Raw genomic sequence first — 13,500 nt, 5'->3', positions numbered from 1 at the left:
ACATCCCAGACACATCATCAAGGAGATGATGTGTGATTAGAGTTTAGTTTACAATCACAAATCATGCAACACCGGTACTGGAAATGCTCTACAGCTCTAGGACTTTACAGGCAGCTCCATTAAGGGAAATTTTGAGCATTCGGTTATTGCCCCATAACTGACACCTAGATTGGTTTGCGATAACACAAGGCTATGAAGTTTTGACCATGATGACACGAGACGGTGACTGCCGAATAGCTGGACAAGCTCCTTATGCTATCACATAATACAAGTGCAACTGCTTTCAAGCTACCTTTCCTCTAGGTATTTATTATCCTAGTCGTTTTCAACTGTTTTTTGTTTTTTATTTATCACATAGTGCGGAACAAATACGGTCCGTTTCTAACTGGAGCGGCCTGTATACACGATGCCTCAGATAAGATGGACCATAAAAAAAAAACAATGTGGTCTTCCGACCTGAAAGGAAGTGCACGTTAGAAGCTATGCAAAGTATTTAAAGCCCTTTAAACACTGCCCTCACCAAACCCAGCTATACCAACATCACTCCGCTTGCTGAGCAAAATACAATAACATATTTTACATCACTGCCCTGTCCTACCTACCTCAGTGCCCTGGATCATATGAAATTCAAGCGCTGTGTACCAGCGAACATGAACAAACTTGCTCAACTTTCTGCCAAGTTGCAATTAGCCTCTAGACAGGCCATACCAGCAAATTACTTCTCTCCTGGTTGACCCTGAATCTACTACAAGATCAGCAAAAAACGTTAATGGAACAATCTCGTACTCTCCTCGGTCTCCTCGGTGACAATAGCAAAGTTATTAAGTGCTTCCTTTCTCTCTAAACAAACTAAGTGGAGCATAAAAATCACAATTGCTGCATCTTGCACAGAAAAAAAAGGAAATAACGCAACAACTGAACATCAACTGAACAGAACTACAAAAATGCCAACGGAACATCAAGTGCTTAGCCCGATGTGGGCGGCATCACTTGGTTACGAGGCAGAAGAGTGACAGCTGCCACAGAGGCAGGCCGTGTCGGCTCTCATTTCTCGCACCGAGATGCATGCTATCAGCAGCTGCACCTGTCTGCTCCCGTCTGTCGGCAGTCGCTTCTGCGTGATGATTCATGGTTTTCTGGTATTTTCTAAAGAAAATAAACAACCACACGTCATTCGGTCATCGATAGGCGCCGACCGAGAACACAGACTAAAGTTGTCTTCGTCATTTCCGAGTCGAGCGCTGCTTGTGAGTTGAACTCAGCAGGCCCGTAGCATTCATTGCCTTCAACCAGAATTTTCTGCGCACTTAAGACATCCGCAAAGTACCGTGAATTTAGACGACAGGCACAAAAACAGGAACTAGCTATGGAATCAGCAGTTTTCTTGCAGGCCGGCATGTCCACGTTATACCACTGCCAGCGGGCCCTCATGGCAATAGAAGTTACCCTACAGCAAATTTAATTGCCAAACTGAGAATGCTTCTAATTTTCCGTCGTGTTGTTGAATTTTAAACACGGTTTATTACCAAAATAAAAGAATATTTGTCTTCATTGCGTTTCTTTTTATTTTTAGACTAACATGTTTACGCTTTACCGCTGACAGCACACCTTCGCGCCAACAAAAGTGACTGAACAGCAAACTTAATTGCAAAACTAGAAACACTGCTTGCTTTAATTGGTACTGCTGAGTTTAAAATACAGTTCCTTAGCAAAATAAAACATTCCTCGTTTTAATCACTGCGACTTCACAGCAAAACATTAGTCTACGCCCCTTGTCGCGCGAATGAATGATTCCGGGGCGGAGCCCTGTTAATAGCTACCGCAACCTTGCTGCTAATTGGCTGATTCTGCGGTCGGAACCTCGCGGTGTCGTCGTTTTGATGTCACGATCTCAAAATTGAGGCTGTTTTTTAGTGATCCGTAATACCGCCCCAGATGTCGAAATTGGGCGGAGCCCCCCACTACGGCATACCTCATAGCCTTAGTTGTATTGGGACTTTAAACCCGGTGAAAGGAACTCCAGTTTCTCCTCAGTGTCCTTTTTAAAAAACTTGGAGAATACAGCTAAGACAGATATTGTCGTATAATTTAAAACTTTATGTTCAGTACCATGGTTGTAAATTGATGTCTCTAGTGCAATTTTTAACGCAGGAGGAAAAACCCGCGCAAATAGACCAGTTAACACTGTACGGTAGAAAGTACGTTATTTTCTTTGCGTCACGCTTAATAGCATCTGGTATAATTTCATATTTTTTACCCAACAAATTATTCATTTTTCCTCTCAGAGTTCTCATCTTGACGTAATCCATGGGTTGCACTGAGACTGTGCAAATGTCAGCAGGGATACCACTCTCATGAATCAAGCTCTTGTACTTGAACGGCATGCGATATGGCTGGTGCAAATTAGTCGTTCATGCTCATTATTTGAATTTCGTTCAGATATGATGCCTATATGACGGGTGAACTATTTGTTTTTCTACTTATTTTATTCACAGCTTCCCAAATCAGTTTTCTTTCAAATTCGTATATCAGAGTTAGGCGTTCGTAGCACTCTAATTCAGCTTTCTTTAGCTTGCTCTGCAATTGGTTCGTAATTGTTTTTTCAATGTTGCAAGGAGTTATGGTTCATGGCCGTTTATAAAAAGATGGCAAATGGAATTTTCCTTTTTCATATGATTATTACGTCGAATGGGATTGCGTCCCCACAGAGCAACGCTATCTTCCGAAGTATCTGTGCTACGCCAACCAGTGTCATTATGCGTAAGCAAATACCCTAATCCCATCGCCCCTCTTGGCTTCAGGTCACACATGGTTTCGGTTCCCTTCGGGTGGAAACCTTGCTCGCACCACTGGACGCGCGCGAAGGTGGACCTCGTGACGACCCGTTGAGCACATTTGACGTGTGCGATTTAGGTGTGCCCTATGAATGCCACCTTTATATCTAGATCTTCTGGCGTTTCGACAACTTGCACGTCAAGCTTCGAATTTTTAAACTCTTCTGGCCCAGACGACCACTGTTCACATAGAACAACTTTCCTGCCAGCACTGACCAACCCTAGACCGCCCGTTCGAGCGTATATAGTCCGTCTTATGCGCCTGATCTATCATTAGGCAGTCTTCGGCCTCCCGCACTTGCCATAGCGAGACTTATTTCAAAATAAGGAAGATACGGTAGCAGTCACTGATGCGTCAGGTTCCAGTGGCAGCTGTTATGAGGTTCCGTCAAGCATGGTTATGTTATGGGTGCTTTCTCTCGAACATACGACGAGCAGTGTCATTTCTGCGCCCTTTCATAGACCGTGTGTGTCTCAAATAGAACATGCGAACCTGGACACTGTTTCTTTACACTAAAGCTCAGACGCGCACGTAACGCGATCATGGTAAGCCTGTGGTCTTCGTTTGGGGCTTCTGCTATCGAGCGAAACACTCAACTGTAGTTGTTTTGGTTTCGATTTGATTAATATAAAACGTAGGCTCAGAGCTTTTTCTCATTATCGTCCACCTTCACGGGCGCTCACTCTAAAGGTCGTCCAAGTTGGCGCATACGTTTTATAGTGCGCTCAGGTCGGCGTTCAGTGTCTTCCCTTTAACCTCTTCAAGGTGTGGAAGGCCGGAGGTTTAATCAACACATTAATCCAACGATTATTTTGCAGAAATGGGGTGAGCACGGGCTGGTGTCACTCGGAAAGCACGGCGCTTCTTTTGTCTTGCTTTTCTCTTTGTCATTTCTACGCTGAACCTGCGCTCCGCACCGGGAGTGGCCGCCGAACTTCGTGATCACCGTAAACCTTGCCATTAACATCTACCATTGGACAAAAGGCAACAGTGCAAATATGCACCGCTTTCAGTCTCCGCAGGACAAGAGTAAATATATAACATTTGCGTGCATATTAAAAAGGCCGATGCAGTTGCTGTCGAAGAATTTTACATTTCGACCATGTGAAGAGCTATCCCCTGCGTCGCCACTTATGCAAAGTGTACCAAACACTATAGAAACCCACGTGCCGCCGCAGTGTATACCGAGTCCTGCGTATGCTTCCCCTGGTGCAACGCAAAACTGGGCATGGCGCGAATTTCTGCTACTCGTGCAAACAGGCGCTTCTCATTATCAAGGCCACCCCCTCTCAGCCACCATTTCCTACCGAGCTGTTCTTTTGCGCTGCCCTCCCCCTCCCCCGTCTATTTCACCCCAAAAATGATGCTTGTCTTCACAGCAGTATATTGTGCATGGTTATTCCATAGCACGCATTTTCCCAGCTTTTTTATTCACGAGAAACGTGCGCCTTTGAAACATGCAAGGAAGTAATGGTAATAAGAGTGTACAAAATTCATACGTGTTTTTTTGTTAGAAATATGGCCGGCATGCAGATTGATTTGGATAAATTAAGAGACAGCTTAATATTTCCTGGGTTCATTTTTGCACACATTCGGCGAGTCATCTGCAAATGAAACATTTAAGCGACGTTGTTCTTTCTATGTTGTGGGCGTGGTATGAACGCACACTTCTAGAACGTACGACGAGGCCCTAAGGAAGGTCATACAAGCCTTTATTAGTACTTCTTACCAAATACATCGTAAACAGTTCTGCTTCGATCACCGTCAAATTTCAGTTAGCGTTCTTGCAGCGCGCATTTCCTGTCGATGACCTTGAGCTTTACGTCATTGGGAATAAGAACGAGGATGCTTGGATGGTACTTCGGGGGAATCTGAAAAGAAGTGCAATTTTCCGCGCGAGAGCACGTTAAACACGTCCACGCACAAGAAAAGCAGGTGTCTTAACAGCAAGCATTTGAGCAAGCGTGAACATGAACGCAATCCTTTCTTTTTAAAGTTGACAACAAATCTCCATGCCGGTTACTGACTACCAGAAGCTGCAGTGATTTTTAGGAGCTATATTTTTAAAAACTTTGCACCCTTAAGGGTGTATTTTCGTGTCTATAACTCACACCCTTGAAACCTTCTCAAAATTGTGTAAAATATTACTATTACACCTGTGCAGCAACGGTGTGATCGTTACGGTTGCACTCTTTTTCCGACTGCTTGTGAGTTGCGTGCGTCTGTGCAGCAAGGGTGTGATCGTTACCGTTGCACTCTTTTTCCGACTGCTTGAGAGTTGCGTGCGTTTTGATTTTTTTCAAAGACGCTGGTCGCTTTTTTTCCCTGCATTCTTGAAGGGAAGCTAAACACTCCCTACGAAAAGCTCCCGACGACCTGTCCAACTTTGCTTTCTAATTACGACATTCCCAACTATAATTATGATACCGATGCGGACGGCTGCTCGATCTGCCAGATGCCTTTTTCGTGGCACGTCTGGGCCTATTTGTTGTGGAGTCACATTTATGAGGTCTTCGTGATTTTTCTGAATATATTTCAAAATGAAAAAAACTTCGTCCTAAAGAAGGCCAACCTACAGCAAACCCACTAGCACAGCAACACAATGCAAGCATTTGGCACGTATTTTTGACAGTTGAGCATAAACAGGTATAAGCGCCCTTAGAGTGAGTCATACAAAGCTACTGAGGTGGAAGAGTTCAGAACAGAAGACAGGACTGCTGCGGGGAATACTTACTTCCCATGACGCGCTTACTTTCTCCCAGTTTATATATGCCATTTCAGCCAGCCCAATTTATGGTCAGTGATTCTTAGCACTTCACCTAACATAACATGGTTGATTATCTCATTATGGGCCTCAAATCACAGTCAGCTGGACGCGTCGAAGCTGCAGCTGTCCTTTATAAAAAACCTCTAATGGCTAACACTATTGTAAAACCACGTTGAGTAGTGAACTATTGCAAAGTTATTCATGAAATAAAAGAGCATTCCGCACTCCTTTCCCCAAAGAAATACAATACCCTTTCTCCCAAGCACCTTTGAAGGCAATATCAGTGCATTAATGGCACTAACATGCTCAGCGCATATTTGTTTTCAAAGAAAAAATTAAAAAATGGTCTGTAAAGGTTGCTGGCATCAGTGTTACGACATAAAAGGTGCAAATTTTGTGAATGAGAGTAAGTGCGTGCCTGCTCTTTTCGACGAGCTACGACACGTTTTTTGGCTTTGGAGAGAAAAAAAACAACGCCTAGCGAAGTTCACTCGAATTGCCTGATGAAGATCAGTAACCATAAATGAGCAGTGCGATAGAACGAAGCTGTTATTTTAGGCCTGCGTTCTTTCGTCGTGGTAACAAGAATTGACAAAACTGCTTTGAGGGTGACAGCGAAAAAGATGTGAACGAAAGAACGAGGAACACAGGACGAATGCTGACTTCATTTATCGTACTTAGTGTTCTGCTGCTTGTCCTAAACATCATCCGGATAATCCGGCCGGCCCTCTCGCCTTGTTTGATTGCTGTATGTGTGGCAATGCAAGTCCTGTTTCCCCCTTCTTTCGTCCTCATCTTTTGCGCTGTCAGCTTCGAGAACTTACAACCAAACGGCTCATTTAGCATGAGTATTGAACTTCAATTCTCGAACTAGATCTCTGCTACTTGTCATAACCCGCATCAGTGTAACCTGGTCCTCTTTGCTTCTGTGATTGCAGTGTGCGCGACAGCGCTCATCCTGTTTCCTCCCTCTTTCGTCCCCATATTTTGCGCTGTTGCCATCAAGAATGTACAACCAAACCGCCTATTTAACAAGGGTATTGAACTTCAATGCTACAACTCGATCTATGCTACTTTTCATAACCCGCATCAGAGTAACCTGGCGTCTTGGCTTCTGTAATTTCTGTGTTTGGGACAGCGCTCGTCCAGTTTCCAACCTCTTTCGTCCTTGTAACTAAAGCTGTTGCCCTGAAGAATGAACAACCAAACCGTTTATTTAGCATGAGTATTGAACTTCAATTCTTGAACTCAATCCCTGCTACTTGTCATAACTCGCATCAGAGTAACCTGGTCCTGTTGGCTTCTGTGATTGCTCTGTGCGCTCGTTCTTTTTCCTCCCTCTTTCGTCCCCGCATTTTGCGCTGTTGCCATCAAGAATGTACAACCAAACCGCCTATTTAACAAGGGCATTGAACTTCAATGTTAGCACTCGATCTGTGCTACTTCTCATAATCCGCATCAGAGTAACCTGGCGTCTTGGCTTCTGTGAATTCTGTGTTTGGGACAGCGCTCGCCCTGTTTCCTCACTCTTTCGTTTAGTAATTAGAGCTGTTGCCCTGAAGAATGTACAACCAAAACGTTTATTTAGCAAGAGTATTGAACTTCAATTCTTGAGCTCAATCCCTGCTACTTGTCATAACTCGCATCAGAGTAAACTGGTCCTCTTGGCTTCTGTGATTGCTCTGTGTGTGACAGCGCTCGTCCTGTTCCCTCCCTCTTTCGTCCCCGTGTTTGGTGTTCTTGCCCTCAAGAATGTATAACCAAATCGCCCTTTAGCAAGAGAATTGAACTTCAATTTTATAACTAGGGCTCTGCTACTTGTTATAACCCTAATCTGAGTAACTTGGTCCTCTTGCCTTCGTTAATTTGTGTTTGTGACAGCGCTCGTCCTGTTTCCTCCCTCTTTCGTCCTTGTAACTAGAGCTGTTGCCGTGAAGAATGAAAAACCAAACCGTTTATTTAGCATGAGTATTGAACTTCAATTCTTGAGCTCAATCCCTGCTACTTGTCATAACTCGCATCAGAGTAAACTGGTCCTCTTGGCTTCTGTGATTGCTCTGTGTGTGACAGCGCTCGTCCTGTTTCCTCCTTCTTTCGTCCCCGTGTTTGGTGTTCTTGCCCTCAAGAATGTATAACCAAATCGCCCTTTAGCAAGAGAATTGAACTTCAATTCTATAACTAGGGCTCTGCTACTTGTTATAACCCTAATCTGAGTAACTTGGTCCTCTTGCCTTCGTTAATTTCTGTGTTTGTGACAGCACTCGTCCTGTTTCCTCCCTCTTTCGTCCCCGTGTTTGGTGCTGTTGCCCTCAAGAATGTATAACCATATCGCCCATTTAGTGTAAGTATTGAAATTCAGTTCTGGATCTAGGGCTCTGCTACTTGTTATAACCCTAATCTGAGTAACTTGGTCCTCTTGCCTTCGTTAATTTCTGTGTTTGTGAAAGCACTCGTCCTGTTTCCTCCCTCTTTCGTCCCCGTGTTTAGTGCTGTTGCCTTCAAGAATGTATAACCAAACCGCACTTTAAGAAGAGTATTGAACTTCAATTCTATACCTAGGGCTCTGCTACTTCTTATTACCCTAATGTGAGTATCTTGGTCCTATTGCCTTCGTTAATATCTGTGTCTGACAGCGCTCCTCCTGTTTCCTCCCTCTTTCGTCCCCATGTTTGGTGCTGTTGCCCTCAAGAATGTATTACCAAATGGCATTTAGCAGGAGTATTCAACTTCAAATCTAGAACTAGGGCTCTGCGACTTGTTTTAACCCTAATCTGAGTAGCGTGGTCCTCTTGCCTTAGATATTTCTGTGTTTGTGACAGCACTCGTCCTGTTTCCTCTCTATATCGTCCCCGTCCTTGGCGCTGTTGCCCTCAAGAAGGTGCAACCAAATCCCCCATTTCGCAAGAGTATTGAACGGTAATTCTTGAACTCGATCTCTGCTACTTGTCATGACCCAAATCAGGATAACCTGGTCCTTTTCGCTTCGTTAATTTCTGTGTGTGTTACAGCGCTCGTCCTGTTTCCTCCCTCTCTCGTCCCCGTTTTTGGTGCTGATGCCCTCAAGAATGTACAACGAAATCGCCCTTTAGCAAGAGTATTGAACTTAAATTCTAGAACTAGGGCTCTGTTACTTCCTATAACCCTAATCTGACTATCCTGGTTCTCTTAGCTTCATTAATTTCTGTATATGTGACAGCGCTCCTCCTGTTTCCGCCCTCTTTAGTCCCCATGTTTGGTGCTGTTGCCCTCAAGAATGTATAACCAAAACGCCCTGAAGCAAGAGTATTGAAATTCAGTTGTAGAACTAGGGCTCTGCTACTTGTTAAAACCCTAATCTGAGAAACTTGGTCCTCTTGCCCTCACTAATTTCTGGGTTTGTGACAGCGCTCGTCCTGTTTCCTCCCTCTCCCGTCCCCGTGTTTGGTGCTGTTGCCCTCAAGAATGTATAAACAAATCGCCCTTTAGCAAGAGTATTGAACTTCAATTCTAGAAGTTTTGCTCTGATACTTCCTATAACCCTAATCTGACTAACCTGGTTCTCTTGGCTTCGTTATTTCTGTGTATGCGACAGCGCTTCTCCTGTTTCCTCCCTCTTTAGTCCCTGTGTTTGGTGCTGTTGCCCGCAAGAATGTATAACCAAAACGCGCTGAAGCAAGAGTATTGAATTTCAGTTCTAGAACTAGGGCTCTGCTACTTGTTAAAACCCTAATCTGAGTAACTTGGTCCTGTTGCCCTCATTAATTTCTGTGTTTGTGACAGCGCTCGTCCTGTTTCCTCCCTCTCCCGTCCCCGTGTTTGGTGCTGTTGCCCTCAAGAATGTATAAACAAATCGCCCTTTAGCAAGAGTATTGAACTTCAATTCTAGAAGTTTTGCTCTGCTACTTCCTATAACCCTAATCGGACTAACCTGGTTCTCTTGGCTTCGTTATTTCTGTGTATGTGACAGCGCTCCTCCTGTTTCCCCCCTCTTTAGTCCCTGTGTTTGGTGCTGTTGCCCTCAAGAATGTATAACCAAAACGCCCTGAAGCAAGAGTATTGAATTTCAGTTCTAGAACTAGGGTTCTGCTATTTGTTAAAACCCTAATCTGATTAACTTGATCCTCTTGCCCTCATTAATTTCTGTTTTTGTGACAGCGCTCGTCCTGTTTCCTCCCTCTCCCATCCCCGTGTTTGGTGCTGTTGCCCTCAAGAATGTATAAACAAATCGCACTTTATCAAAAGTATTGAACTTCAATTCTAGACGTTTTGCTCTGCTACTTGTTATAAACCTAATTTGAGTAACTTGATCCTCTTGCCCTCGTTAATTTCTGTGTTTGTGACAGCACTCGTCCTGTTTCCTTCCTCTTTCGTCCCCGTGTTTGGTGCTCTTGCCCTCAAGAATGTGTAACCAAATCCTACTTTAAAAGAGTATTGAACTTCAATCCTAGATCTACGGCTCTGCTACTTGTTATAACCCTAATCTCAGTAACTTGGCCCTCTTGCCTTCGTTAATTTCTGTGTTTGTGACAGCACTCGTTCTGTTTCCTTCCTCTTTCGTCCCCGTCTTTCTTGCTGTTGCCTTCAAGAATGTATAACGAAACCGCCCTTTAGCAAGAGTATTGAACTTCATTTATATAACTAGGGCTCTGCTACTTGTTATAACACTAATCTGAGTAACTTGGTCCTCTTGCCCTCGTTAATTTCTGTGTTTGTGACAGCACTCGTCCTGTTTCCTTCCTCTTTCGTCCCGGCGTTTGGTGCTGTTGCCCTCAAGAATGTGTAACCAAATTGCCCTTTAGCAAGAGTATTGAACTTAAATTCGAGAAATAGGGCTCTCTTAATTGTTATAACCCTAATCTGAGAAACTTGGTCCTCTTGCCTTCGTTAGTTTCTGTGTTTGTGACAGCACTCGTCTTGTTTCCTCCCTCTTTCGTCCCCATCTTTGGTGTTTTTGCCCTCAAGAAGGTATAACCAAATCGCCCATTTCGCAAGAGTATTGAACTTTATTTCTTGATCTCGATCTCTGCTACTTGTCATTACCCACATCAGGATAACCTGGTCCTTTTGGCTTCGGTAATTTCTGTGTACGTTACAGCGCTCGTCCTGTTTCCTCCCTCTCTCGTCCCTTTCTTTGGTGCTGTTGCCATCAAGAAGGTATAACCAAATTGGCCATTTCGAAAGAATATTGAACTTTAATTCTTGAACTCGATTTCTGCTTTTTCTCATTACCCGCATAAATGTAACCTGGTCATTTTTGCTTCGTTAATTTCTCTGCTTGTGACAGCGCTCGTCGTCTTTCCTCTCTCTTTCGTCCCCGTCTCTGGTGCTGTTGCTCTCTAGAATGTACAACCAAATCGCCCTTTAGCAAGAGTATTGAACTTCATTTCTAGAACTAAGGCTCTGCTACTTCCTATAACCCTAATCTGACTAACCTTGTTCTCTTGGCTTCGTTAATTTCTTTGTATGTGACAGCGCTCCTCCTGTTTCCTCCCTCTTTTATCCCCGTGTTTCGTGCTGTTGTCATCAAGAATGTATAACCAAAACGCCCTGAAGCAAGAGTATTGAACTTATTCTAGAACTAGGGCTCTTCTACTTCTTATAGACCTAGTCTGAGCAAGTTGTTCCTCTTGCCTTCGTTATTTTCTGTGTTTGTGACAGCACTCGTCCTGTTTCCTCCCTCTTTCGTCCCCGTGTTGGGTGCTGATGCCCTGAAGAATGTATAACCAAATCATCCTTTAGCAAGAGTATTGAACTTCAATTCAATATCTGGGGCTCTGACACTCATCTGAGTAACTGTGTCCTCTTGCCTTCGTTAATTTCTGTGTTTGTGACAGCACTCGTCCTGTTTCCTCTCTCTTTCATCCTCGTATTTAGTGCTGTTGCCCTCAAGAATGTATAACCAAATCGCCCTTTAGCAAGAGTATTGAACTTATTCTAGAACTAGGGCTCTTCTACTTCTTATAGCCCTAGTCTGAGCAAGTTGTTCCTCTTGCCTTCGTTATTTTCTGTGTTTGTGACAGCACTCGTCCTGTTTCCTCCCTCTTTCGTCCACGTGTTTGGTGCTGTTGCTCACAAGAATATATATTCAAATCGCCCTTTAGCAAGAGTATTGAACATCAATTCTATGCCTAGGGCTCTGCTAATTGTTATAACCCTAATCTGAGTAACTTGGTCATCTTGCCTTCGTTAATTTCTGTGTTTGTGATACCGCTAGTACTGTTTCCTCCCTCGTTCTTCCCCGCCTTCTGTGCTGTTGCCCTCAAGAATATATAACCAAATCGCCATTTACCAATAGTATTGAACTTCAGTTCTCTAACTAGGGCTCTGCTACTTGTTATAACACTAATCTGAGTAACTCGGTCCTCTTGCCTTCGTTAATTTCTGTTTTTAACAGCACTCGTCCTGTTTCCTCCCTCTTTCGTCCCCGCGTTTGGTGCTGTAGCCCTCAAGAATGTACAACCAAATCGCCCTTTAGCAATAGTATTCAACTTCAATTCTATAACTGGGGCTCTGCTACTTGTTATAGCCTTAATCTGAGTAACTTAGTCCTCTTGCCTTTGTTAATTTCAGTGTTGTGACAGAACTCGTCCTGTTTCCTCCCTCTTTCGTCCCCGTGTTTGGTGCTGATGCCCTCAAGAATGTATAACCATATGGCTCTTTAGCAAGAGTATTGAACTTGAATTCTAGAACTAGGGCTCTGCTACTTGGTATAACCCTAATCTGACTAACTCGGTCCTCTTGCCTTCGTTAATTTCTGTGTTTGTAACAGCACTCGTCCTGTTTCCTCCCTCTTTCGTCCCCGTGTTTGGTGCTATTGCCCTCAAGAATGTACAACCAAATCGCCCTTTAGCAATAGTATTCAACTTCAATTCTATAACTAGGGCTCTGCAACTTGTTATAGCCTGAATCTGAGTAACTTAGTCCTCTTGCCTTCGTTAATTTCTGTGTTTGTGACAGCCCTCGTCCTGTTTCCTCTCTCTTTCATCCTCGTATTTAGTGCTGTTGCCCCAAAAATGTATAACCAAATCGCCCTTTAGCAAGAGTATTGAACTTAATTCTAGAACTAGGGCTGTGCTAATTGTTATAACTCTAACCTGAGTAACTTGGTCCTCTTGCCTTCGTTAATTTCTGTGTTTGTGACAGCACTCGTCCTGTTTCGTCCCTTTTTCGTCCAGTGTTTGGTGCTGTTGGCCTCAAGAATGTATAACCAAATCGCCCTTTAGCTAGAGTATTGAACCTAATTCTAGAACTAGGGCTCGGCTACTTGTTATAACCCTAGTCTGAGCTAGTTGTTCCTCTTGCCTTCGTTATTTTCTGTGTTTGTGACAGCACTCCTCCTGTTTCCTCCCTTTTTCGTCCCCCTGTTTGGTGCTGTTGCTCTCAAGAATGTATATTCAAATCGCCCTTTAGCAAGAGTATTGAACATCAATTCTATGCCTAGGGCTCTGCTAATTGTTATAACCCTAATCTGAGTAACTTGGTCATCTTGCCTTCGTTAATTTATGTGTTTGTGACAGCGCTAGTACAGTTTCCTCCCTCTTTCGTCCCAGTATTTTGTGTTGTTGCCTTAGAATGTATAACCAAATTGCGCTTTAGCAAGAGTATTGAACTTAAATTCTAGAACTAGGGCTCTCCTACTTGTTATAACCCTAATCCGAGAAACTTGGTCCTCTTTCCTTCATTAATTTCTGTGTTTGTGACAGCACTCATCCTGTTTCCTCTTTCTTTTGCCGTCGTGTTTGGTGCGGTCGTCATCAAGAATGTATAACCAAATCGCCCTTTAATAAGAGTATTGAACTTCAATTCTAGAACTAGGGATCTGGTATTTGTTATAACCCTAATCTGGGTAACTTGGTCTCCTTGCCTCCGTTAATTTCTGTGTTTGCGACAGCACTCGTCATGTTTCCTGCCTCTTTCGT

General features: G+C 43.7%; 1 protein-coding gene across 1 annotated transcript in view; it reads right to left on the bottom strand.

Annotated features, from left to right (window-relative positions):
- Nucleotides 1–4,561: 4,561 nt before the first annotated feature.
- The window catches only part of LOC144119410 (cytochrome P450 3A11-like), a 334,374-nt gene continuing 325,435 nt past the window's right edge, over nucleotides 4,562–13,500 (bottom strand). The window contains exon 14 of the mRNA XM_077652030.1: nucleotides 4,562–4,706. Within this exon, the coding sequence (XP_077508156.1) occupies nucleotides 4,611–4,706 (96 nt within the window). The 3' untranslated portion in view covers nucleotides 4,562–4,610. The remainder of the gene's footprint in view (nucleotides 4,707–13,500) is intronic.

The sequence above is a fragment of the Amblyomma americanum genome, chromosome 2, assembly GCF_052857255.1.
Source record: "Amblyomma americanum isolate KBUSLIRL-KWMA chromosome 2, ASM5285725v1, whole genome shotgun sequence".
Classification (NCBI taxonomy): Eukaryota; Metazoa; Arthropoda; class Arachnida; order Ixodida; family Ixodidae; genus Amblyomma; species Amblyomma americanum.
Note: the sequence above shows the minus strand (reverse complement) of the source record. Positions and strands in the feature narration are given on the sequence as shown.